The sequence below is a fragment of the Sapajus apella genome, unplaced genomic scaffold (assembly GCF_009761245.1).
Source record: "Sapajus apella isolate SASKATOON/1434 unplaced genomic scaffold, GSC_monkey_1.0 scaffold3, whole genome shotgun sequence".
Taxonomy (NCBI): Eukaryota; Metazoa; Chordata; class Mammalia; order Primates; family Cebidae; genus Sapajus; species Sapajus apella.
In genome coordinates, this window is record NW_022436943.1 from 31,540,000 (window position 1) to 31,565,964 (window position 25,965).

General features: G+C 34.3%; 1 protein-coding gene across 5 annotated transcripts in view; it reads right to left on the reverse strand.

The window, feature by feature from the left end:
- The window catches only part of ANGPT1 (angiopoietin 1), a 245,078-nt gene that overhangs the window by 50,621 nt on the left and 168,492 nt on the right, over nucleotides 1-25,965 (reverse strand). For 4 of the 5 annotated variants that reach the window (XM_032251643.1, XM_032251667.1, XM_032251659.1 and 1 more), the window contains exons 4-5: nucleotides 19,919-20,151; nucleotides 3,194-3,321 (exon numbers count right to left, since the gene is read on the reverse strand). In XM_032251643.1, the coding sequence (XP_032107534.1) occupies nucleotides 3,194-3,321; nucleotides 19,919-20,151 (361 nt within the window). The remainder of the gene's footprint in view (nucleotides 1-3,193; nucleotides 3,322-19,918; nucleotides 20,152-25,965) is intronic. The other variant, XM_032251647.1, reaches the window with a different exon arrangement.

Below are 25,965 nucleotides of genomic sequence, written 5' to 3' on the forward strand. Positions count from 1 at the left end.
ACACACACACACACACACACACACACACACACACACACACACACTATATCTATCTGTCTATATACACACACACACAAGGCATATATATATATGCTCACAAGGCATATGTGTGTGTGTGTGTGTGTGTGTGTGTGTGTGCGCGCGCGCGCGCTTAGAGGAAGATTGACAAAATGTAAATGCTCAATACATTTGAGCTATTGTATTAATCAGCCTCTAAATTACTTTTGAGGAAATTCATACAATATTTGTTCTTACCAGTGCTATGCTACGCAATTATATTAGGGGATTTAACACTAAATTTTTTACCTGTAAAAATGTATATGTATGTCAGTTTGAAATACCCATCTTCATTATAGAACAATGTTACTACTTATAAGAGAATCTATGATTATAGCAGGGAAATAATAAAACAAGAGAATAAACATTTAAGTCCAGAAAAAGGCCAAAGTCCTTCTCTCTTCAGCTCAGTTATCTCCCTTTCTCACCACACTCTACTAGTATTCCAATAAAACCAAATCTAAATCTAATAATAGTCTTGACTAGGTAACACGGGAACTTTTCCTTCTTCTCTCTAAAAAGCCATGGGGGCCATTCAGCAATGATAAAATTTGCTCCTTATGGGTATGTATGGGTATATAACTGCTAACCTGTTCAGGTTATTATTTTTTCTTAGACTTAAATCTCAGAAGTTAATCCAGTAGATAACTGACATTTGTGAATTTAATATTTTAAGTTTTATTTATTCAAGAAGAACCCCAAATCTCCATCATATTTAAAATCCATCATTTTGTAGAAATGTAAGCTTGAATCTTGCTCTCCTGATGAAACCAACTCAGGAGACAGCCATGGAAGGAGTGATTTAGATTCTCCAATACTCTATTTTATGTAAGCATGAAAAGGAAACCTATTCAAGATTATGAATTGAGACGGGATGTTTTTCTTTACATTACCAGGAGCAGTGGTTCTACAAATAGCCTGTGTTCTATTTGCATCGCATAATGTTTCAAACTAGAGTTGTAGTTATATATGAACTAAAGTCCATAGAATGACTAAAGTTGTATTTGCACTGCACCCCTTTCCCCAAGGGTCACATGGTAGTACTGGTGATGAAGTCAAAAAAATTCTAAAATTGTGAATATTCTTGATCTGAAAATTTTGGAAATTATTTTTAGATTCATGTATATCATAGAATCGCTATGAGTCTAAATGGAAGACTGGAAGTTCACTTAATATTTTTAGTCAACTTTATTTTTATAGTCAGGTTATAAGCTATAGTAGAACTGACAATAATTTAGGGGTCCTTTCAGGTCTTGACTAGTACTGTAGGTGAATGATAAAGCATAAATTTTAGCTCTACCTCCCGCTCCTGGACAAATTCTCACATACTTCATATGCCGTGTGCGTGGTGTGTGTTTATGATGTGTGTGTGCGTGTATGAACTGAATTTAAGCTTAAGTGTGATTTTACAATATCCTCCTTAGAATAAGTTACCCACATCTCCTCACTCCCAGATTTGCCATTGTTTTTAAGTTTTTCATTTGTTTGCTTGTTTAAGCAATGGGATTCAGCAAAATCTTGCAGAGAAACCAAACATGAAAAATAGGCAAACCCACACTTGGTAGATGGCCAAGGTAGCAACCTATAGAATAGTGCCTCCTGCCTTTCCTCTCTCCTGTGCCCACTCCACTTGTAGACAGCATCAAAGGTATCTTTCAAGGAGAAAATGTTGTCCCAGCAAAGGGGAAAAAGAAACCATTTGAGCTAACATAAATAACTATTCCTTATGAAAATCAAGAGAGAGGGAGAGGACATTGGTAGAAGGGAAAATAGAATTGTATGGACTATAATCAAGACTTCCTATGTTGCCAATTAAGTGGCATCTGGCAAACTGGGCTCCATGATTCATTTCCTTTGCCTATCAAAGGAGACTAACAATCGGGAAGACTACGTAAATTAGACTGACTTACTATGCACTATATAGAAATGTTGATATTGCCATCAGCAGGCCACTTATTCATTCATTCATTCATTCATTCCAGCACAAATGTATTGAGACCTACTATGTGCCGGAAACTATACTAAGTTCGAGGAAATCAAAGATAAAAGCACCGTCTCTGCCTTTTAGAACTCTGGTTGTGAGAAAGTTATGTAAAGTTGCCTGAGAGAATCAGAGAAGATTCCAAGAGCATTTGCACAGGCCCCAGAGGAAACAGGGATAAGAGACAAGTATTTAGGTGGGGGAGTGAGGGGAGGAGAGTTGTTTTATCTTGCAAGGGCATGTGGTTCTCTTGGCACCCTGGGCTTCTAGCTAAAGTTCCTAGACACTGAAGAGCAAGGTTCTTGCCTAATCTCACTGTCTTTTGCTGTCTCACCTCAAAACTTCCTATATACCCTGCTTTAAACAGAACGTTTATATCACTACATTTTGACAGCATTTTATACCTATCTGCATACTTGTCTATCTTCATCATTACACTAGAAACTGTTTGTTTTATATTTATTTTCCTGACAAATGCATGACATCCACTTAATAGTATTGAATAAAGGCATGGATGGATGATTTAATGAATAAATGGTAGAAGAGAGTATAAAAAAAGAGTTACAGCAGGAAGATAGTGTTTGCTTACTTCAAAGTTTACTTGGGGTCTTGTTCAACATACTGATGAATCTGAACCTCCAACCCACTCTTTTATGTAAATACGGAAAGCAAATCCTTTCAAGATTATGAAGTAAGATAGGAAATGTTTCTCCTATCCTAATAGGAGCAGTGATTTGCAAATAGTTACATGTGCTTCCTCCCTCTCTCCACAGTATTTGACTTGTGGATGATTTGTGTTCTCTGGATTCTTGGGTCTTTGGAAGGTGGCTTCTAACTCTTTACCATACATTCATGGTAGACACGACCTCGACATGAAATCTGTACAAGGCAAATGCTTATGAGCAATAGGTCATACTAGGAATACCCAGGAATAAATGGAAAATTTGGTGTGAAAGAAAAGGTATGGGGGTTGGGGATTTCTGTACAATAGGATTTTCATGCTTTATGGACCTGGGAAACAGTATCTCTGGGAGAAAAAAGTTCAGGCATCTCTATATATATTTCCAGTTTAACAAGCTCACAAATCAATCTGAATATCCAACAATTCTACTGGGATCTGGTTTCCATCTCGTAAACAAACACTTCTGGTTTTACCTTTTTGGGTTCTGGCATATTATTAATATAAATAGTGTAGACTCCACTTTTATTAAAACCAGCTTGATATACATCTGCACAGTCTCTAAATGGTTTATCTTCCTCTCTTTTTCCTCCCTTTAGTAAAACTGCAAAAAAAAAAAAAAAGATTGCAATATGTGAATATCAGTACCATTAGTAGCCAAATGGACTCCAATAATAGCTAAGCATGTCTTCATTTCCTCCACACAAATGTCAATATTGCACATAGTAAAAAATCAATCATAAAGATAATACTAGATTTTGAAGTGGCTTACAAAATTTTTTTTTAAATCGAAAAGAAAATGCTGTAGAGCAATTTCTAACTGAATGCTTATATTTTATTTAATTTCTTAATTCTTATTTTTCTAGGTATCCTTTCCAAAACATCAACTTAAGGAACAAATGACCTGGTCATGTAATATCTTCAATTAGTAGCAATTACGTCAAGTTTCCTGTAATTTCTGAAACATTCTTACCTACGTTTCACAGGAAAGTTTAAAAAAATGCTCATACACTTTTTGGAGCAGGAAGAGATGAAGATAAATTCAAACATAAAAATGCAATATGGAAGTTTTAAACACTAAAAGCAAGTAGTACTGTTTTTCTGTGACTTTATATTGAAGAGCTTCTAGAAATTTTTACCAAAAAAAACAAAACAAAACCAAAAGAATAAACAACTCTTACAATAATTAGATTTGGAAAGTAGAAGAGTTTATGACCCAACTTAACTACCTGCAATGAAAATGTAACCGAACTTTGTTCTTTCTTTAATGCCCTGAAGTTAAATCATTAGGCAGATGATACACAAATAAAAGAACAAACAAATGAATACAACTTTGAAATTAAGTTATATAGGAGGAGGAGTTCCAGTAAAAGCTAAAAGTTAAGTGAAGACAGGAAATCTATTAATAGAGATTATCTCTATTGAGAAAAACTTATTTTATTTACTGAGTTTTATCCATTATTTAAGTTCATACCAATGAAATAAAAATATAAAATAACCCATAATTCATAATTCTTAGCTAAATATATGTTATATTTATAAAATATTTATGATTTAATATTTTCTGTTATGTATTATTTTAGTAATTGTTTTTATTTAATCTTTTTCTAGAAATTAAGATTAAGACTATTTTGTAATCTTACCCTTAAAGTTTTCTATCACTTAATAAATATCTGCTTTCAATCACATTGAGTTGTAATACTCTTTTATAATAAAATACCAAAGGTAAATTAGGAATCAAAACTTTTACACTGATTTTATATGATCTAAAAATCTAAAATCCAGGCCTGACTTATTACTGGGCTTCATACTAAATACCGGCCTTTCATTGCCTAATGTTTACTAACTTATAAGTATTGAGCAGTCTAATCTTTGTGGAAAGAATTACTATTTCAATATAAATTACTCAGATTTTTAAAAATACTAAATTATGTTTCAAGAAAATGAAATATTTATGTCAGATATGTTGCCATAACAAAAAAATAGTACTAAAGCACTTAATAACATTATGATTTTCTATGTAGCTCATGTCTGCACTAATGGTTTTAATGAATTATACTAATAATTACATCTAAATATCATCATCACAATTGCCATGTCAACACAAAATAAATAAACTAACTAGAAAGCTACAGATTCATGTAATAGTGAAGAAGTACTGCACAGAATATATGCAAATAGCAATTTAAAGATGCATAGATAAATGCCTACTCAAAAACCGTCTTTAATGACACTGAGGATATCAATGGATTATACAAAGGTATCCATTTCAAGAGCATTGATGTAGTTTACTGGTGTTCATTTATTCTAACTTTGAGGACTGCTATGTTTCTAAATCAAAACAAAAATTTTAAATGTTACCTACTGTATCCTTTCTTCTGTTGGAAAGCTGAAAGTAACCAAATTAGATGCCCAGAAAAAAAGAGATGTAAAGAAATACCAACTAAAATTTATGATCACTTGAGAGGACAGAAAACACAGGAAGATGCGGTCAGCAGGAACCCAAAGGTAAACCCATTTTTCTCTTTTGAGAGAGAGAAAGTCATTTACCCACGGAAAAATTGCTTCTCTTGTATATACCACATCCTGCCCTCCCCTTTTTAGTTATGTATGGAGAACACATTCCCTTCACATTTGTCTGCCATCTCTCCTCCCGTTTTCTTTTCCACTTCAGGAAGATGTGGGTGAAGGGGCTGTGTGTGGGAAGAAGCAGCTATTTCACACACATGTTTAGTAACCAAGAAAAAAGGAAAAAGTTGGCTATTGTCTTATTTTTGTGAAAACTATAAATTTGTTGTCAAAAGCATGAATACAAATTCTATACTTGGGAAAATGGTTTGAGAATTCTACCACCAAAGGTACACCTAGTATTATGGTTATATTATAGATTTTTTTATTTTTACGGTAACATATCTGAAATATATATTATGTTTTCTTGAAATTTAATTTGGTATGTTTGAAAAATTGAAATACTCATATTCTTTTTTTTAAAAAAAGTCATTCTTTCCAGAAATATTAGATTGCTTATTTTTAATTACTTACCAATTAGCAAACATATGCCTGAAAGTTAATCCAGGCTATATTTTAGAATAGCAAGGCACTGAAAGTCAATGTAAAAGCTGTATCCACAGCTTACCTTTGATATTTTTATTATATACTACAGTTTGAACAATCTACCCTTACCCCTCTGTAAGGGTAGACTGATTTTTGGAAGTTTTTTCCCTTAATCTATAAAGTGAGGTAGTTATAAATCCTTCGAGATGGGTATATGAATTACATAATACAGTGCAAAGACAGTGAAGCATAGTAAGTACTCAAGAAATGGTAGTTACCGTGGTAATGATAACGCTGTTAACAGCAATATTATACTGTTACTCCTTCTTATGGAAGGGACACTAGCAGAGTGTGGAAGGCTAGCCAGTCCTGTCTAGGGAGTGGTGGATGCTGCTGTCTTCCACCTTCCGATTAAAACACAGCAGTTATAGTTAACTGATCATATTTAGGTTCACATTGAATTAGCCTCTCTTGAATTTTGAATTTCCTGAACATTGCAAATGCTAGCACCAGTGATTTTTTTTGTTTTTTATTAGGTCTTGAGATTCAGTTAGATAGAAGATAGAAATTGGAGGAATATTTAGTAAATGACACAAGAGACAGATAGATACAAAAGACTTGATGGGGCCAAGAGCAATGGCTCATGACTGTAATACAGTGCTTTGGGAGTTAGAGGCAGGAGGATCCCTTGACGCCAGGAGTTCAAGACCAACCTGGGTAATACAGTGAGATCATGTCCCTTAAAAAAAAAAAAAAAAAAAAAAAAAAGGTCTGAACTAAGATTTGTGGGAAAAGTAACAAACTGATTTGAAAGCATGAGTTAAAAGGTATGATCTTTATGTCTAAAATTCTTTCTTTGACCACATATTCTTATTTTTCCTTTCTTATTCTTTAATTTCTAATGAGTTCATCTTCCTTCTTGTGGAGAATTTAGATCCCCACCATTCCTATCACTGCTTTCCTAGCCTCCCTTTTCTTTCTTCTTAGCCTCGATCCCAGAGTCAGGAATTTAATAATGGCCCATTTGGCCTCCCTGGTCTCTCCATCCATTGTCCTTACATCCACTCACCTTTGCATAGGTAAATCCTGACCCCTAGATGGGCATTCATTCACTTTCTCAACCCCCTTCTAGACTGCAAACACTGAGTCATTTCTAACAAACTTTCTATGACATTTCCTGTAGAGTGTACTGCAAATCTTTCTACTTAAAAAAAAAAAACAAACTAAAAACTAAAAAACTAAATCATATTCTTATCTTCTCTCACTCCTTATAAATGACTTTTATGGTTTACTATGAAGATCAAAGCCATTTGATATGTCTCCTCAACTCCCTTCCTCTGCACTGCAGAAGCGGTCTTCACCTCTTTACCCTCACCTCTTGTGTTGACTTCTCCTAGTCCCTTTCAACTTCTCCAATTGTCTTTTCTCTTTCCTCTTTATCTGTTTCTTTTCCTCTCATCACCTACCATGGAGATGTTCACTAAGATTCCATTCTTGAATCTCTATTTTTATTACATCTGTTCATTTCGCAAACTATCTTGGCTTCCAACTGCTACACAAAAGATTTCTAATATACACAGGAATTTTTTAACACTGAGTATTTGCCTCTCAAGTCTTGACCCTCAGAGTCATATAGCTACTTGCCTGTTTGGCAGTCCTTCCTGCTATGCCAACTTTCACCTGTTTTATTTTACCTAACCTTTCCTTACAAATCCTGTGTTTTCTCTTTCCTTTATTAGTCCCACTATCCTTCCCCAGATTTTATCAATTAAACATTAGTGAAAGTGTTAATTTTTTTAATAAGACAGAGTGTGGATTTTCCATTTGTCCCTCTGCTTTTTATCCTCTCTTAGTTCAATTGTCCTATATTATTAATTCAACAAATATTGATGAACATTTGCTTGTTTTAAGACTTTTCCTAGGCAATGGAGATAAAGTCATAAACCCAAACCTGCCCTTAATGTGATCACAGCCTGCTATGAAAAATATCTTCCATGAAAGCTATACCCATGATTAGTAACTTTTATGATGGGACAAAACTCAATTCAAGGTGCCTTAAGCAAAAAGATAATTTATTGAATCATGTAACTAAACTATCCAAAGTAGAACTTTAGGTAAGTTATGATCAGGTTTCAGACAATGTGACCAGAAATTGGTTTCTCAGACTTTTTCTTGACCCACTTTTTCTTGACAATCAACCTGGTCACAAGATAGCAGGCAATAACTCGTAGGGCTATAATGGCATCAGTTCAAATATAGCACCAAAGAGAGAGAATACAGACAATTGTTATCTTAGAGGTATGTATCAAGCACACTGGAAAAATGCAAGAATATACTGCATCTGCCAGGTGGACTCCAGGAAGGCTACCTAGAAGAGATAACACTTGAAAGAATAAAACATATAGAAAAGCTTATCTGACCTAAATTTAAGAGCCTGGTATTCTAGTTGAAAGACTTCGCCCCCAGCTATATCAGCAAATAAATCTAGAAAGTCCTGGAAAGGAATCATTATTCATTCTTTTCATTTAGCCTTATCTATACAACCAAATCTTTGCCATCTAAAGGGATAGAATAGAGACACAAACAGGTGCATGTCTGTCTTTCACCAGCCAACATTCAGTCAATAAGAAACCTGACACCCTGAGACTAGCAGCTATTGACTTTGTCCTGATCTTCCCTTCCTTTACCCAACCAATTTCAATCCAGATGGTGCATCTGCCACCAGACTGACTTCAGGGGAGGACCATGAAAGCTAAGGCAGAGTCACTTCAATTCAGATGAACCTTCAAGAGAAAACTTCCTGGAATGTGGAATTGGTGCTTATGAGCCTCAGCAATGCTAGCTGAGAACACAGAGGGCAATTAGCCTTGCTACCAGAGACGATGTAAAAAGCCAAAGCCTTTATCTTATCCATTTCCTGATGAGTTGCTATAAAGAAATCAATTATTCAATCATTCTTTTTAAACCTTAAATATGGCTAATGGTTCATATATTTCCAGTATCTAGCAAACATCAGAATACGTGTAGATCAGGTTACTTGTTCAAGGATAGTCCTTGATACATCATCCTTAGGGAGATCACAGCACTAGAAATTGACTCTGAACCTGTGATTTCAACACAACAGGTCACTGAAATTAACTGAGCATGTAAAGAAGAAAATAGCACATCTGACAAGGTGCAAACAAGCAAACGATTGATTAGCTTTTGCGCTTTTTCAGCCAGGTGTGTGGGCATTTTATAGAAAAACAATTTTGAAGACACTCTCTAGAATCCTATTTATTTGAAAGAAACTTTAAACATGAAAGAAGGTAATGCCTTGCATTTCAAGCGTGTCAAAAAATTAAAAGATTTCCAGCCAGTCCAAGTTTCAATATTTTATGGGTGGGTATAGGGGTGAGGGAGACTTCACAATGACTTTCTAAATACATTACATTACTTTCTAAATATATATATATATATATATACATACACAAATACATACAAGCTGTGTGCTTATAAATGGAAAATGTTGAGGTTGGTATTTTTTCTTACAGAAAACACGTGCATACAAACCTAAATACCTCTGGGCTGACATCTCAGCATGACTGTTTTTAACCTACAAAAATGGCAATTGAATATGTTTATATGTGTGTGTGCACATGTGCATGTGTGTGAAACAGTATAACAAACACATATATTCTATTCTTAAATACTCTTAATTTGAAGTGTTTTGTTAGCTAAAAGTGTACTTTTTTATTTACAATAGCTACTTCTTTTTTCAAAGACCCTCCAACCTTGTTATAAGGGAACACTTCAACATCATTTATCTACATAGAGGCAGGATGTTTGGGAAAAGAGAGAGGAGGCAGCAATGACAAGAACAAAGGATATGTTGACACGAGGATAGCAGAGAGCCATAGGCAGTAGTATTGTCTGAGATGGAAACCCTCAGAAGAAAAGTGAAGCAGTGACAGCCCACAGTGCCAAAAGCTAACAGAGCATGAGGAGGTGAGAGGTCTCAAAGGAGCCATATTGGATCTCATCATGTCCAGACTCTAAAAGCCACACTGACTCAGGATTTACCCCCATTCATTTTAGGCATTATTCTCATAAGCTGATAGTTGGTCTCCCAGCCCACAGATCATTTGCTAGAAGCTACAAAGACAGAGAATAGGCTGGTGGGGAGGTGAGAGTGGGAGTAGGTGGGAGTGTGAGTGTGTGTGTGTGTGTGTGTGTGTGTGTGTGTGTGTGTGTGTGTGAGAGGGTGTATTTGCATTCATCTTCTAGTGTCAGGTGTGGAGACAAGAAATTGGATCGTTGAAAGTTTATGTGTGTGTATGTGTGTGAGGAAAAGACAGTAAATTTTCAAAAGTAGGCAAAACTAAGAAATAATAAGAATTTGGGCATTGAATAATATAAAGGGGGCAAACTATATTCTTTCCCAGAGGCATCATGGTATTACAGTGAAAATTTATATGGATAATAATGAATTAAATTATTAGAAAAAAGCCTTCATTTTATTCAATTTTCTGAAAAAGAGAGGAGGGCATAAAAATGCAGATAATTTATCATCACATTTAAAATTTTCTTAAAATTTTACTACTTAAAGGATACATTTTAACTATCTGAAAAATATATTGCCTATGATGTATAATTGCAGATACACACATTTTTAATAATATTGAGATATACATAAGGTATATAAACTCTTACGTTTATGTGGACGTGAAAAGCATCCTATGTTGTAAGTGAATCTCTAATTTTTTAATGTGAAAAAATAATTAAATATTAATTAATTCTACATATTTCTACTGCAGTTTGATTTCTATTTAAATAAATCTGGCAATTATCTTCTAATGTGAAATGATTCCCATGTGTATTACAATGTATATTCAATGCCTATTACTACTTAAAGTAACCAAGAATGAGTGAAAAAATACTTGACTGAAAGATAAAAATGGATATATACACCATCTTTGTTTAGTCGAGTAATCTTCCGTTTTACATAAAATTAATTTCTGTGTTTTCCCTCTGGGCATCTGTTGGGCAGTTATGACTGTTGCACATCACTTGCCGTTTGTTCAGGAGCCCATTTCATGCACAAAGACATTTCAGATGTTTCATGTGTGTTAATTTCCCATGTAATTTTTTTTCAGCCTGGCTACAATGTACTGATTTTGTACAAAGGATTTCCCATGCATGTGGGAAAGCTTACAGGGCATCTTTTGTGCTCTACTCTGAGCAGATAAATATAATTGATTTCAGCAACAGCCATTAAAAATGGAATGAAAGTCCTTAGGCAATGCTGTAAACATAGAAAGCAGTTGCCAGATGCTTTTGAAAACCGACACACAAACAAAACTTCACTTAGAAACTTTAAGTAAATAAGGCCTGACTGTCACCACAGGTAGGTCACCTTGATTGTTACTCTTGTGGTGTAATAGACTTAAAGAACAGTACTTGACTACCAGCCCTGGCTCTACATGGGCTTCTGCTCTGAATACAGGGCTTCACCAGTTATTAGGAGTGACACAAAACCAAGAGACAAAGTTGCAATGATTGATATGAGGCATGAAGTATGTGGGATTGTCTAGGATACCAGGCAAACTCTAATGTGTGCTATACTTCTGTGTTAAGCAACCTGGCAGCAGAGCTGGGACTAGAGCAGAGATGTCATGATTCTTGCTCCTTCTAAACCACCATGCCTGCCCTCTTGGTGGTAGACATCTGCTCCCAGATACTGGGGAGAAACCATCTCAATCTATAATTCCTAACTCTAGAGAGACAGGTTAGAGAATTAATTTTGATTAAGATTAGGTTTGTGTGTGTGTTTTTGTGTTCATGAGGCCTAAACCACTGGCAATAGCTCCCTTTAGAACGAAATCTCCACTTAAAATTACACCCAAAGTTCAAACTCACTATTCTAAAGGAACTCATTCCACTTACAAAAATGAAATATTCACACCTAAAAATAATTAAGATACATGCAAAGATATAATAAATATACACATTTTTCAGAATGTGAACAACCAACTAGTATAAGGATGAGATTCCAGTGTACTTAAAATTAGTTTTCATGTTGACATCCTTTGGTTGGTAATAAATTATGAGCTCCTATAGGAAGCTAAAAATGTCACTAGTTTTAAAGATTCTTTGCAATTGACCTTTAGAACAATCTTATGCTAAAAATAAATATTTGTTTATACACATTAAAACTAAATGTACAATTGCAACATTTCTCAGTTTTACCTTCTTTTTCTCTCAATAGTCTAAAAAATTTCATGAGGTTTTCACTCTATAGCTGATATGATGCATACATACTTAATAATGTTAATAAAACATTTTTTTCTTACTGTCTCTCAGAGTAATTATAGGTGATATTTGTTTCAGTGTAAAGTACTGTATCTTACCTGTGACTAATATCTACCGTTCCATTTTGTCCCTGGATTTAGAAAGTATTTGTTGAATTTGACTTGCGTGTGGATGAGTCCAGGAAATGACTTAGTTGAAATCTATTCAAACTGTTTGTGCTTCTTTGCTTTAGCCTACCAGGCTATGAAAGTATAAGGGAAGAAGGATGGAGTTTGCTCCTGGTAATATTGGAACATCAAGGAAATACTCTTATTTTGTGGCCTTTCATCTCCGTAATTTCCAAGCCCAGCTGGAATCAGGAGATATCCCTTTTCAGATAGTTCATCTTGTTTCTGAAGTTAAAAATTCCAATTCCAAAAGAGAATTAACCACAAAATTTCAAATCTCCCCCCAAAGATGGGGTTTAGAAATAGTTCATGGGAGAGGTCAAGGACTATGTTATTTTTTATTATGTTATCATTAGTTTGGCTATCCACTATTCCTACAATTTTTTTTTTTTTTGGTTACAGAAATTACAACTTTTCTAAAAGGCAAATAACATGCTCCATCAAACAGGAGAAATGTACCATTTCCAAAAATAAACAGTCGATTTTGCCTTAAGCCATTGGGTTTTATGAAAGGAAGTGCTAGATAGTATGGTTCACTTTAAGGAAATTGTAAATATTTGACATATACTTTTCTGTCAAGATAAAGCATTCCCTCATTAAATGGGAACAAGTACTCATTGTAGTCTTCAGCAGATGACTTCCTGTATTTTTATTTCTCTTTCTACCTAATCTTAAATTGTGCATTACAAGTGATAAATGAAAAACCGAGTATTTTACCCAGTCAATGAAACTGATATTTTCCATTTTTATCAGTGTTTCTATGAGTGACATTCAGAAAGTTTTAATTTCCTCCCATCACTTGTGATGTTTTTAGAGTCATTCTTAACTCAAGGGACTTGCAGTTCAAACTATCTCATCCCTTACTGAATGATATAATCTTCATAAACTCAACAGGCACTGCATGGGAGGTAAATTCCTTTCAGATGGTAGAATTATTCTGAGAACCAAGCCAAAATACTCCTCAGCATTGAGAAGGAAGCAAATGCCTCATTTTCCCCTTTAAGAAGGCTAGAGGACCCAAAATAATGATCAAATGTTCCATATCACTGCAATCAGCCTCTGGGAAAGACATTTTAGCCCAAAGAGTGGTCACTTAAATATTTGTAGTATCAGTCATTATGTCTTTGAGATAATGTGAAATAATTTTTAAAAATGAACTTCATGAGAAGCTCCTGTGAGTTGAAATTTGTGCTTCTTATTAGAGAACTAAGTATATAACATGTTCATGTATCTCCATATTTATTTTTAAGTTTCCTCTACGCTATGTGCTTCCCTCTGCTTAAAGTTGTTATCTGTCCTTTCATATTCAAGTTTCTTGAATCCGGGTATATAATGATTTCTCTTCTTACTTTCTCTCACTCATTTAAAGTCTGACATATGCAACTGAGCCATGCGGCTTACCAAAACTCTGCATTCAGAAGGTTAACTTTTTAAAAATGTGACCATCATGCTTACCTGACACTGAAAAGAACATCTTTCATAACTGTCTAAAAAAAAAAAAAAATCCCAAAACTCTTCTCTCTTTTAACCTGTCCCTTAAAAAACTTCAAATTTTTTCTGTTTAATTTTACACTATCATTATTTCATACAATGCACTCATAACTTTGGTATGTAAATGCTCTCAAATTGTACACAAATGTGTGACCGTATCCTTGCATTTTGGGGTTGGGGTAGGTGGAAAGGAAAAATAGCATGGTTTGCATCAGGTTTCCTGATGAGTCTGTGACCCCCATGTGAATAAGAGCCATTGCTTTATATGCACTTTCAATGATTTTACTTCTTGTCTCTGAGGACACGTCACTGCTCTCCTTTTAGATTCTTATTTATCTGCCTGCCAGACTCTGTCCTATAGGTAGCTCAGTCAAAATGTCTCAAACTAAAGCTCGCTATTTTTTCTCTTCCTATTTCTCCTCCCATGTTGCTGGTTTTAAAGAATGCCATTAACACTCCCACAGTTGTTTAACCTAGAAATGTGCAATTGGTATTAGGTTCTACTTCCAGGAAATCATTATTTCTTGCTGATTCTAATTTTTCTATTTTTAGAAATGTATTCCACTTACTTTTCCATTTACCCCTGTTTAATATGGACCTTATTATTTTTTTCCTAGAGATCACTTAGAAATTCGGACAAAATTGCAAAGTGAACAACATGGTACACTAGGCAAGGTACAATCTTCAGAAAAAGACTGTATTCAAATCTCAGCTTGCTCACTTGCTAGCAGTGTAATATATAAGCATTATTCACCTCTCTGTGCTTAGCTTATCTTTCATATAGAGTTAGTAATAGCATTTATCCTACAGTCTTGTTACCAGAATTAAATGAATTAATATATGCAAAGAGCTCAGAAGACTGGCTTGTGCTAAGTATTTCCTGATATTATAATAATGGTAAAAATACCCATCTGGTCTCCTGCTCCAGGCTTCTCAACTTTCCAGGATATTTTTCCTACATTATCACTGGGGAAATTTTTCTAAAATGCAAATATCACCATCATCCTTATATACTGACAATGACTGCTCATTGATTTTAGGGAAAATAATGTGACTTCCTTGATCTCCCTCTGTTCCTCTTTCTAAACTCATTTTAAGACTTAGGCTACAGCCCGCTCCCATGACTTCTGGAAAATATACATGTGGTTTGTACTCTCTGGAGTGTCCTCCACTTTCTTCATTTTTTAGACTTAATTATCATCTCCCCATTAGAACAAACTTGCTTATGTTTTAATCCTAGATCAACGTTTTCCAATTATGGTAACTTTGGGCAAATTCTCAAATTTTCTATAGAGGTTATAAAATGATGCCAGACAGGATAGTTCCCTTATATTGCTGTTGTAAGGCCTAAGTTAACACATGTAAAGCCTAAGCAAACTGGAGACATAATAAGCATTCAATAAAATTCCCAAGAAAACTCTAGAGATGCTGGATTCTGCCCTTATCCTTCTGTTCTTGCCATGATTTTAATATTTCTCTGTGTGCTTTGCTGGGGTCCAGGTACCCTAGTCTCACTTCTAGCAAAGATTTCTGAAAAAGAATTGTTTACTTGTTTCTCTCCTATCAAATCCTAGGTTCCTTAAAGCCACAGACTGAAATACATTATTTCTTCTTCTCAGTGGTCTGAGCAATACTTGGCACATTATAGATACTTAGCAAATATATGTTAAATTAAAATGCATAAATATCATTTCCCCCAGAAGAGAATCTGAAACAGAACGGTTGCTGAAGAACTATTTTGAATGAATGGATAAATTTATGAACCACATCCTGTTGTAGCAGAAATGTGCTTCAAGCTGATTTGGGGAGTATGAGACAATCAGACTGTGTAATTTTATAATATAGTCTAAATACTGTTTTTTTTTTTAATTTTACTTTTCTTTCTTTTTTTTTTTTTGCATGCTTTGTCAGTAATTAAATTCCCAATTATATAATATGATATTTGTCCCATGTATGTTCAACATGTGATGATATTTTAATCACCACTGTAGAAAGATGTACATAGATAACCAGTGATTTTTTTTTTTTTTTTTTTTTTTTTTAAGAGACAGTTTCTTTTTTTGTTGCCCAGGCTGGAGTGCAGTGGTGTGATCTTGGCTCACTGCAATCTTTGCATCCTGGATTCAGGCGATTCTGCTGGCTCAGCCTCCGAATTAGCTAGGATTATAGGTGCATGCAACCATGCCTGGTTAATTTCTGTATTTTTAGTGGAGATGGGGTTTCATTGTATTTTCCAGCTGGTCTTGAATTTCTGACCTCAAGTGATCTACCCCCTCTCAGTCTCCCAAAGTGCTAAGATTACAGGCATGAGCCACCATGCCTGGACAACTAGTGATTTTTTGATAGTCACAGTAACTGATTATTCTCACCCAAAAGATTCCAAACCTTGTTTCTATGCCATTATTAATGTAAACTATTTAATTCCAGCAACCATTTAATTTTGAATTGCCAAAAAATGGAAACAATCAGCCGAGCTTTGACACTGTGAAAACACTGAGGGCAATATTTCTTTAGTGGATAATGTTTCCAAAAATAAATGTGGCCCAATGTTTGCAGACAAAGGTTAGACAAAAATAAATGTGTTACTCAGAAGCGTTACAAAGTGGATGCAATTCAGTTTGAATTGACTATTTTCCTTAGACACCTCTATTGTCTATTAGTAACAAGAAGAGGAAAACTTGGTGAATTGTTTCAGAAAATGTGTTTATTAGTTGTTCTCAGCTTAAATGTATCTCACAGCATCAGATGTGTTAGTAGAAAAAGAGCTGAGGAACTAAACGAAAGCACTCCCTGAATGCAAAGATAGATTTACAGTTTCTGGATCAAATAAATGTTTGGAAAAAGGGTACATTTCTAGCCAACACTTTCTAGGAATTCTTTATCATATAACTTTAATGCATTGTAGGCACTTTAGAAGGTATTAAAATAAGTCAACTACGATCATTTTAACACTATGAGTTAACACAGATGCTATATGTTTTATACTAACCTCTTTTAATTTTTTTAACATTTAAAAAAATTCATTTACTTGTTTATGTATTTATTTGTTCTGGGCCCTCTATTTCTTTTTTTAATTTAAATTTTATTTTTACTGACAAATAATTGTATATATTTATGGAGTAAAACATGATGTTTTGGTACATGTATACACTGCGGAATGATCAAGCTAATTAACATAACCATTACCTCACATACTTGTCACTTCTTTGTGGTAAGAACATTTACAATCCACTTTTTGACAATTTTGAACTATATAATTGACAAATAAAAGTTGCATGTATTTTCAGTATACTACATATCCACCAAGTAAATATTGTCTCATTTTAGAGATCAGAAAATGGAGGCCAAAAAAAGCTGCCCGGATGACTTTTGATACTCAAACACTCCAGGGCATTATATTCAAACATTTTCTGCAAAAGAAATTTTGCTTATAAAGCACATAATGAATGCACTTAACTGAGTCTTGTCCATCAAAGGAGAAAGAAGAAATTAAAGTTTAATGAATCAATTGTGTCTTCAGCACTGCGATCTTTGTTTGTATATTGAGGATCTAATGTAATTCTTTCTCTATTGTGGTGAAATAGACACAGTTCTCTTGACTTTATACGTGATGAGACAGCTTCATAAAAGTTAAATTAGTTGCAATATTATATTCAGGCTCTTTCCAGAAATGAGTGGGTCAGATTGAAACCAAGAGACCTTTAGGATCAATTAAAATGTTGGGCTTTTTGGATGATGACACAGCTTGTGTTTTTGAAGACCTGTAGAATATCTATATTTGAGCTTTAAAATATACATTGTAGAATATGTGATGTATTTATTGTGGTATGTTGATTTCGAACTCTTTGATTACATATAAATTTATAAGTAAAATATTTATATATATTCCTTCAATAAATAATACATTTATATGATAAATTTTTGATCATAAAACAAGCTTTACCCATGTGTTTTAGAATTTGAATAAAAGTTCATTTTAATAACTGTTATTTAATCTAGTATTAGGCTATTAGCCATTTGAAATTTAAAATTCACCATAGCCAAAGACTATGGCTCCAGTGAAAATAAAGATATGGAGATAATGAAAATCTTGATAAAAACCTTATGAGAGGCACTTTCCATTTTTGTGTCTCTCATGAGCCCCAAAATAACTGAATATTTAGTTAGAATACTTAACAGTAAGATTAAAGAAAAGAAATTAACAAGAAGAAAATAAAATCTATGGTCATGAGAGCATAGAACCCACTGGAAAATTTGGTAATGCCCTTAAATTAAGATTGAAAATCCCATAGTTAAATCAGGATTCATTTTAGAGTTATGTCATTCAAAAGAAAAGAGACGTCTAGAGGCTGGAATATTTAGACAAATTCAATTTCTATGATTATTATTACTATTTGTTGAATATACTACATCATAGAATAGACACAGTTACCTTTTTCACTTCCTGAATGGATACTAAGGGTAGCATCTATCATGGCTATCCTCGTTTTTCAAAAGATGTTTCTTAAATTGAACAGATGTTTGCTTGCCTGATATTACACCCAAAGTTCAAACCTAGCCAGGATATTTACTTTTAAAGTCATGCCTTCTTCCTCTAAAAGCTTAAAGACACATTTATTAGGCAAATACTCAGAATAGAAGTTAAATTATGATAAGTACGCAGACATATGAGCTCTGTGAGAATCACTAGGGCTTGACGTCTCTAAAATCATGGAAAAAAACCCACTATTCTACTCCATGTGCTTTAAGTCTCAGGATGATAAGAAAAATATGTTTTCAATCTTTCCCAAAATCTATTCAGCTCAATATAGGATAGATATGTCTCGTATTAATACTTAATTTTTAAATACTCATGAGCTCTATTAAAATTCTCTGGCAAAATACTACCATGCTTTCCTTCCAGTGGACTCTAATTCAAGATTTTGGCAGGGTCTGACTGATTAGCAGGTTTTTCCTTTCCCAATCACATTACTGAGCACACCCAAATGGAGCTCTGGGAACTCACTGTTTAAAAATTATTGCTTTACAAAGTATATTAAAGGCTTGTTTAGACTATCTAAAGAAGATATAACTTGAAGTAATGGAGTGTAATAGAGAAATGTGAAATGTCTTTAAAACAAGATCACTTAATATGGAATTATCTTCCCTATACATGAAAGTATGAACAATTTGTCACATAGCTCAAATCCACTTTTAAATTAAAGGAGCCACCACATGTGTACATTGCATATGCTCACTGAACCACTTCATGAATGGTCACATAAGCCACAGCTTAATAACAGCAACTTTCAGACATAAGTGGTATTCTTTTACACTCATCTATGTACAATTCCACCTTCACTCAGGGAAAGGCTGATTAGAGAAATACAGAAAATGATTTTAAGTTCCAAACTTTGAAGAGCTGTACTGAAGCTCACTAGAGGTTCTGCTTGAAGGGAACAGGTGCAAGCAGAGGCACTTATTCAATAATTGTTGGGTGGATGGATGGACAGGCAGATATATGCCTTCTAAAGAAATATAGGCTTGTAGATATTCCCAAAGGTTAAATGGCTCCAGACATTCTAGTGATATCAAACATTTGTATTTCCACTGTCACTAAGACACCCCAGAATTAATGTACCTAAATACCCTGGTTAAATCTATCCTGCACAGGACTAAGCACAAGTGATTTTAATGAATATTTTTAAAAACAACAATCCTGTCTCACTCATAATACTTGTCGCAAACAGTCTGTGTCCTTTTCTATGCAACTCACAATTCCCTATTCCATTTCCTCAAAAATGAAATAATAAATATTAGTTTAAAAACGTAAATCCTCCTGAAACTCTCCCAGCGCTATGAACTAATCTTTAACATTGGCGAATCTCTGTCTTACATGGTTAAGTGTCTAATACCATAGTGCCAATTATTTATTCACGACAGTATCATGGATTCTATCTAAGTTAAAAAGACAAAGAAAGAATAAATTAGAAAGCTCTTTTAGAAAGACATTGTGGATTCACAAATGTAAGCTTATAAATACATTCTCCAGTTAGAAACATGAGAAAATAATCAACAGAACTTCATAAATGATTCTAACCATAAAGTTTCTGCTGTTTTTTTTTAATACTGTAATCAATGCCCTGTGGAAACTATATTATTTACTTGCTCTTAGAAAATAAAATATTAACAATACCCAAGTGAGGAAGACATTCTTACCACCTTCTTGAGTGCAAAGGTTGAAAAGGTTATGGACTGTGTCCATCAGCTCCAGTTGCTGCCTCTGAAGGATAGTGTTGTTGGTGGTAGCTCTGCTTAACTGCTTTTCCAGCTCGTAGATTATATATGTTTGACGAGTAACCAAGCTTTGAAGGTTCTCTTTCTCTTCCTTTAAGGTGTCCAACTCTTTCTTGTGTTTTCCTTCCATTTCTAAGATTTTATGTTCTAATAAACTACAAGGAAGTGAAAACAAAACTTAGATTTGAAAATGTTATACAAAAAAAAAAAAAAAAACCCTTGTAATTCAATTGGTTCCAGAATTTATTTAAGATGAGAAATTTTAATCAGGTATTTCACTGTAAAAATATTTTTAAGTGAGAGACTTAAGAATATACATTTTTAGGAGTTATACGTATAACATGTCAAATGGAAAATTATTAAACCAGATATTATCAGAGTAATGTTTGCTTTTAACTATAATTTAGTTTCTTAGTTTCCTTGGGTGTATCTTGTACCCAAGGCAGCTGACTTACACCCAAATAGCTATACTATGAAGAAGTTATAGTATAACATTCACTAAGGAAATGGACCTAACAGAAAACAGAATAGTTCAGGAAAAAAAATAAACAACATGTAGAGACTATTTTTTATTCACTTTGCTTCATTCATTTGGAGTTCTCAAAACATTAACATTGATTAAGTTTCACAATATTTCTGTGGGATCAAGAATAGTATATTGACCATCTGCAAAATCAGGAATAAAGAGAAAATATGAAATAATCAGAAACACAAAGATTTATGCACAATGATGTTAAAACAGCAAAAAAAAAAAACCTTTATGTTGAAACTGTTGAAAATATTTTAAATAATTTTAAGTATTTTAGAAAATCCTCAAAATATGTTAGGTTAAAAAAAGAAAAAAACAGCAATATACATTCTCAACCACACATACTTACAAAACCAATACTACATTGACACAGTAACAGGAGCAGAAAATAATCTATCTAAAGTCACAATGTATTCTTGTGATTTTTGATGCCTGGTCCTGTATCATAACCACTAGCTTCCTCTATTTCTCAACTCAAACTTCAGGATGAGGCTTAATGACACAACAAGTTCCCAAATCACTGTATAAATGGTAAGAAAAGGAAGACTCTAGTAGGCTGATGGTATGGTTTTAAAAAAGGAGTTGGGATGCTTTGCTCACAGTGCTGCAATCTTTAGCTGAGACCCTTCCCACTCCCTGAGCTCTTTACAGAATATTCCCCTTGGATATTGCACATTAAAAATGATAGAGAATGCAGAAGCACTCTTGGAGCCTAGCAACTGACTGGAAATAAAAAGCATTTACATTTTATGGAGTGTCTAATATACTAGTATTCCTCAGGGGAAAGGCTTACTCAGTTTTCTCAGTTCAGTTTTCAGAAGGTTCAACCCGTCCTTAGTTTACAAGGTGTTATTAAAATGCCACATACCAGAATGGGCACTTAATTTACCTTGGAGAAATAAAGCACTGAATCATTCCTTTCACAAAGGGGACACTAGGGAGTGTTTTAGATTCAATACCTAAATTATAAAATAGAGTATGTTTGAAGAGCCAAATCTTCCAACACCAGGTACTGGAAGACAAACTGTAACATCTGATTGTCTTTACACAGATTAAGAAGTGTGGCCCAGGCTTAAAAGGCAGAAAAGACTGTGGGGGAATGGAGAGAAGTCCATGTGGCAGAAGCAGTGCCCTCCTGGTAGATGCCAGAAAGCTTGTGGATGGGGTGGATATGGCAGAACATGGTAGATGGTGACGATAATATCAATAACAATACTCATGATACCTCTCATTTATTACACAGTTGCCATGTCTCACGTGCTGTTTTAAGTGGCTATGAGTTCAATTATGCCCCTCCCATGCTTGCCCCCAACACACAAAAATTATGTGTTGAAGTCCCAACCTCCAGGGCTTCAAGAATGTGGCCTTATTTAGACACAGTCGTTGCAGATGTAATTAGTTAAGATGAGATCATGCTGGAGGAGTGTGAGCTTTTAATCAATATGATTGGCGTCCTTATAAAAAAGGGAAAACGTGGAGAGACAGATCAGATGTGTGCACAGGGAGAAGGCTGTGTATAGACTGGAGCAATGTTGCTGCAAGCCAAGAAACTACTGGCAGGTAGGAGAAGGATCTGAAACACAGTCTCCCCTAGTGCCTTCGCAGGGAGCCTGGCGCTGCAGCCACCTTGATCCTTGATCTGGGACTTTAAGCCTCCAGAATATTAAGAGAATAAATTTCCATTGTTTAAAAGAAGAGGAAGAAGGAAACGAAGTGTGGCCAGAACTGCTCCTGGGCATTCCAGATCTTTGCCAACAAACCTCCAAGAATATGGCAGGAAAGTTGCCCGTGAAATCAGCCTGAAAAGTACCTGGAGGCTTCTAAGACTCTACTAATTTATAATACCTTTAGTAGTGTGCACAGATTCACATAGGAAAGGTTCTCATTGACAGTGATTAGCAGAAACTGTGTGACTTGTGCAAGAGAAGAAAAGTCCCGTTTCTGTTTTGAATTGCTTTCATTCTACTGACAGCAAGAGAGAAAGAAGTCCCACCCTGTACTGATCATAAAGTAAACCCAATTTACACAGAGCTTGAGTATAGTAATATAGGGAAACTGTGATGATCACTTATTTTTTTTTATTCTTTTGGAAATGAAAAACGTAGGCAAGGAAAGCAGAGAAAGAAGAAAAACAGTATCTGTAAGGGTAGGTATGATTGATCTTTTACCATTTTTTTCTTCGCCACAAGCTTCTTGTTGGAGAAGTTTGTGGTAAAACAAAAACAAAAACAAAAATCTCTATTGTCCTTACTGGTTAAAAGTTTCACTCCACCTACTGATTAGGTAAGTGATTAGTGTACTTGCTGCAGATGTCAAAGGAGGTCTTCTCTGTGCCCATTAATTTTTGGCCTTCAGATCTGAGAATTAACAACAACCAGGGTCTTAGCTTATTCTCAGTTTACTTTTTATTTCTTTGGTTGGAACTCCTGGGTAATGATCAGAGGCAAGATGCCCATAATTTAGAGTTGTTAACTTATAAGAAAATTGTCATTTAAATTCATAGGAGTTATAGTCTACTAGCGAGAAAACTTAGCATTACCTATTATACTGACAATCATGTATATATCAAAATTTGAAAGTTATAGTCCTATAATACTTGATAAAAATTTTGAATTACCATTTTGTCCTTCAAATAAGGTGAGCACTGGCCTTGCAGTTTTCCTAATCAGTAGGTAACATTCTGGTTTGGAAAATATCATGTTATAATTTGTATTTATTAGTTAAGTGCCAATAATTCTGTAAAATATAAAATGACACTATTCCTACTCTAAGCGTTTATTTTTAGAGAATAAAAACCTCAAATGAAAATGCAGAAGCTATAAGAAACTTCTGTTTCAGACATAATACTTTTTAAAATTTTTGCATCAGTATTTTTTTACTTTTTATTTTTGATGTATTCCTTATTCAAGAGGACATAGGCACATAAATGGCAACTATCTGATATGTCTGTAAAGAAGGTGGTCTTGTTTGTTTTGTTTTTCAGGATAATTTGGAAAGAGCTGAGGATGAAAAGTTGATCAAAGAAGTCCGGGTACCAAAGGAAACAATTCTAGATGCTGGCTTGTGGAAAAGATCTGCATTTTCAGAGTAAAAGGAATATATAATATGTACAATATATAATATAACATACATTAGCATGTTGGACAGAACATTAATTTTCGTAATTCATCAAACAAACTTTAATGTTCCCTTACTAACAGGTATCGAAAGATACAAATATAGCTTGTCATCTTAGAGTTAATTCTCATGTAAAATGTAAAAGAGACTGTCCATGGAACTAAGAAGCCTACTTTACCTCACAGACATTCCACAGGATTTGGAAACCCAAGTAATATGCACAGAAACTACAAGCAAATTGGAAACGTGTTACATTGTTTCTCGAATGGCAGGTCTTACCACTTAATTATCTCTTCTTGTCACTTTCTCATCACATTTCTTCACTCAGAGTGCCCTTAATAACATTTGTACTTCAGTAATTATCTACTAACTTTATTTATTAGGGACATTTTTTATATTAATGACAACTGTTTAGACTTTTTCAGGCAAGACAGCTCTCTTCTTGACCTTTCCATTTCTTTTGACTACACTCATCCCTTTTTTTCATCTTCTTTTCATATTTGGCTTCCAAAGATTGCTCTCTTTTCTTTGATTCCTCCCATATATTGGCTAGTATCTACTTTGGAAGTCAGCCCTTCCTTGTCATTATTTCCCAAATGGCTTTAATGTAAACCTCACTTGCCAGAAAACTCTATATACCATTACTACTTACCATATTCTTGTAACACACCATTATAGTTATGTAGCATTTTAAAACTTGTATCTCTTTTGATTCTTAAAGCAATATAGTTAATATAGCCTGAGTAAATGTTACAGACCCTTATGGATAGGTAAGAATCAAAATGTTTTCTTCAAAATCATGCAGATATTAAGTGTCAGAACCAGGATAAAAAGCTATGTCTTCTAAATTGCTAGACTGGAAATCTACTCAAGACATACCACTGCTGTGTCAATGAATATCCTATAATCTCACCTCTTGGACTTAATCACTACTTATTTCTTCCACTCATCATGTTACACCAAGAACGAAGACACTACCTTTACATCTCCTTAGTATTTATTTGTTGCTCTCCATTTAGTTATTCTGGGAGCTTATCTTTCACAATATTTGAACTTGTTTATCTTTCTCATGTATAAAAACAGAATTACTTGGTCAAGACAATTTTTAACATCTGGACTAGAATTTTCTTCAATAGTACCCTGCCTTAATACCACTTCCATTATATTTATTTTTAAATTTTAATTACATTTTTAATATACTGCTCATATTTCATTTTGTCCCTGAAGCCCTTCATTGATTCTTTACCATTTTCCCTATCCAGGTCTGTTGGGAGGGCCACCTCAGCTAGCATGGAGATCTTTATATAGAGATGTTGATTTGAGAAGAACATTGCAGCCCCAGTGTCCTAAAGTTAGGTAGTCGAAGTAATCAGATTTTCCCCGATGACAGCCTCAGCAACACGTTTAGCTTAGGTTTGCATTTTCAGCACAAAGCCTGGATGGTGACTAAACACCAGTGCACCATTTCCTAGAGCGTATTCAGTATATTCCTTCAAGCAAAATAAGAGTTTCATTGTTAAGATATAAGGAAGTCTATATTAAACAAACAGTTTTTATTAAGATGCATCTTTTAGGATTAGGGTTCCATGAAACAGCTATTTATGAAACCGTGCATCTAAATCTATACAAATTGAGCTAGAAATCCAAAGAGAGAGTTTCTCACAGGAGTCTCAGGACTTCCTGTTTCCCATCTTTCTGGAAACAGTTTGAGAAGAGACATGCATAGAATTCTGGCACTTAGCTTCTATTTGAGGCAGAGGTGCACATTAATAAATAAAATAAACAAAATAATCTATGCCTTGAACTTTAGCAAAAGGTTCTAAATGAGTGCACACCAAGTCCTATTTGAAGTTTTTGGTAGACATTCCCCCAACCCTGGTTTTACAACCTTCTCCAACATCTTATTGGAAATATTTCAAATCATTGAACACATCTTGAAACTTTCACAGAAAAAAGATATCCCTTTCAAATTGTTTCCCACAATAGAGTTCTTAACATAGCAGCCAATGAACTCAGAGTGGTGACAGTTGCCTAAGCTCTATGAGTGTAAATATAGCCCTTCAAACAAGGAAAGATGTTGAAAATATAGAAACCTGATTTTTATCTACCTGAACCTACTTACAGATGTTTCAATATCTCCCACTGTTTTCAATATGTATGGTGTCAACATGTGTTGCAAATACGGGTTTGTAAAGAGTGATTTTTCTCCCCATTTAAATACACATATATTTAGTTCAGGTTAAATTTATAATTTACATGTCTAATTGGAACACAGTAAATTTTCTCTCAAAATTTGAAATCATATTTGTTTGGTCATTCATAT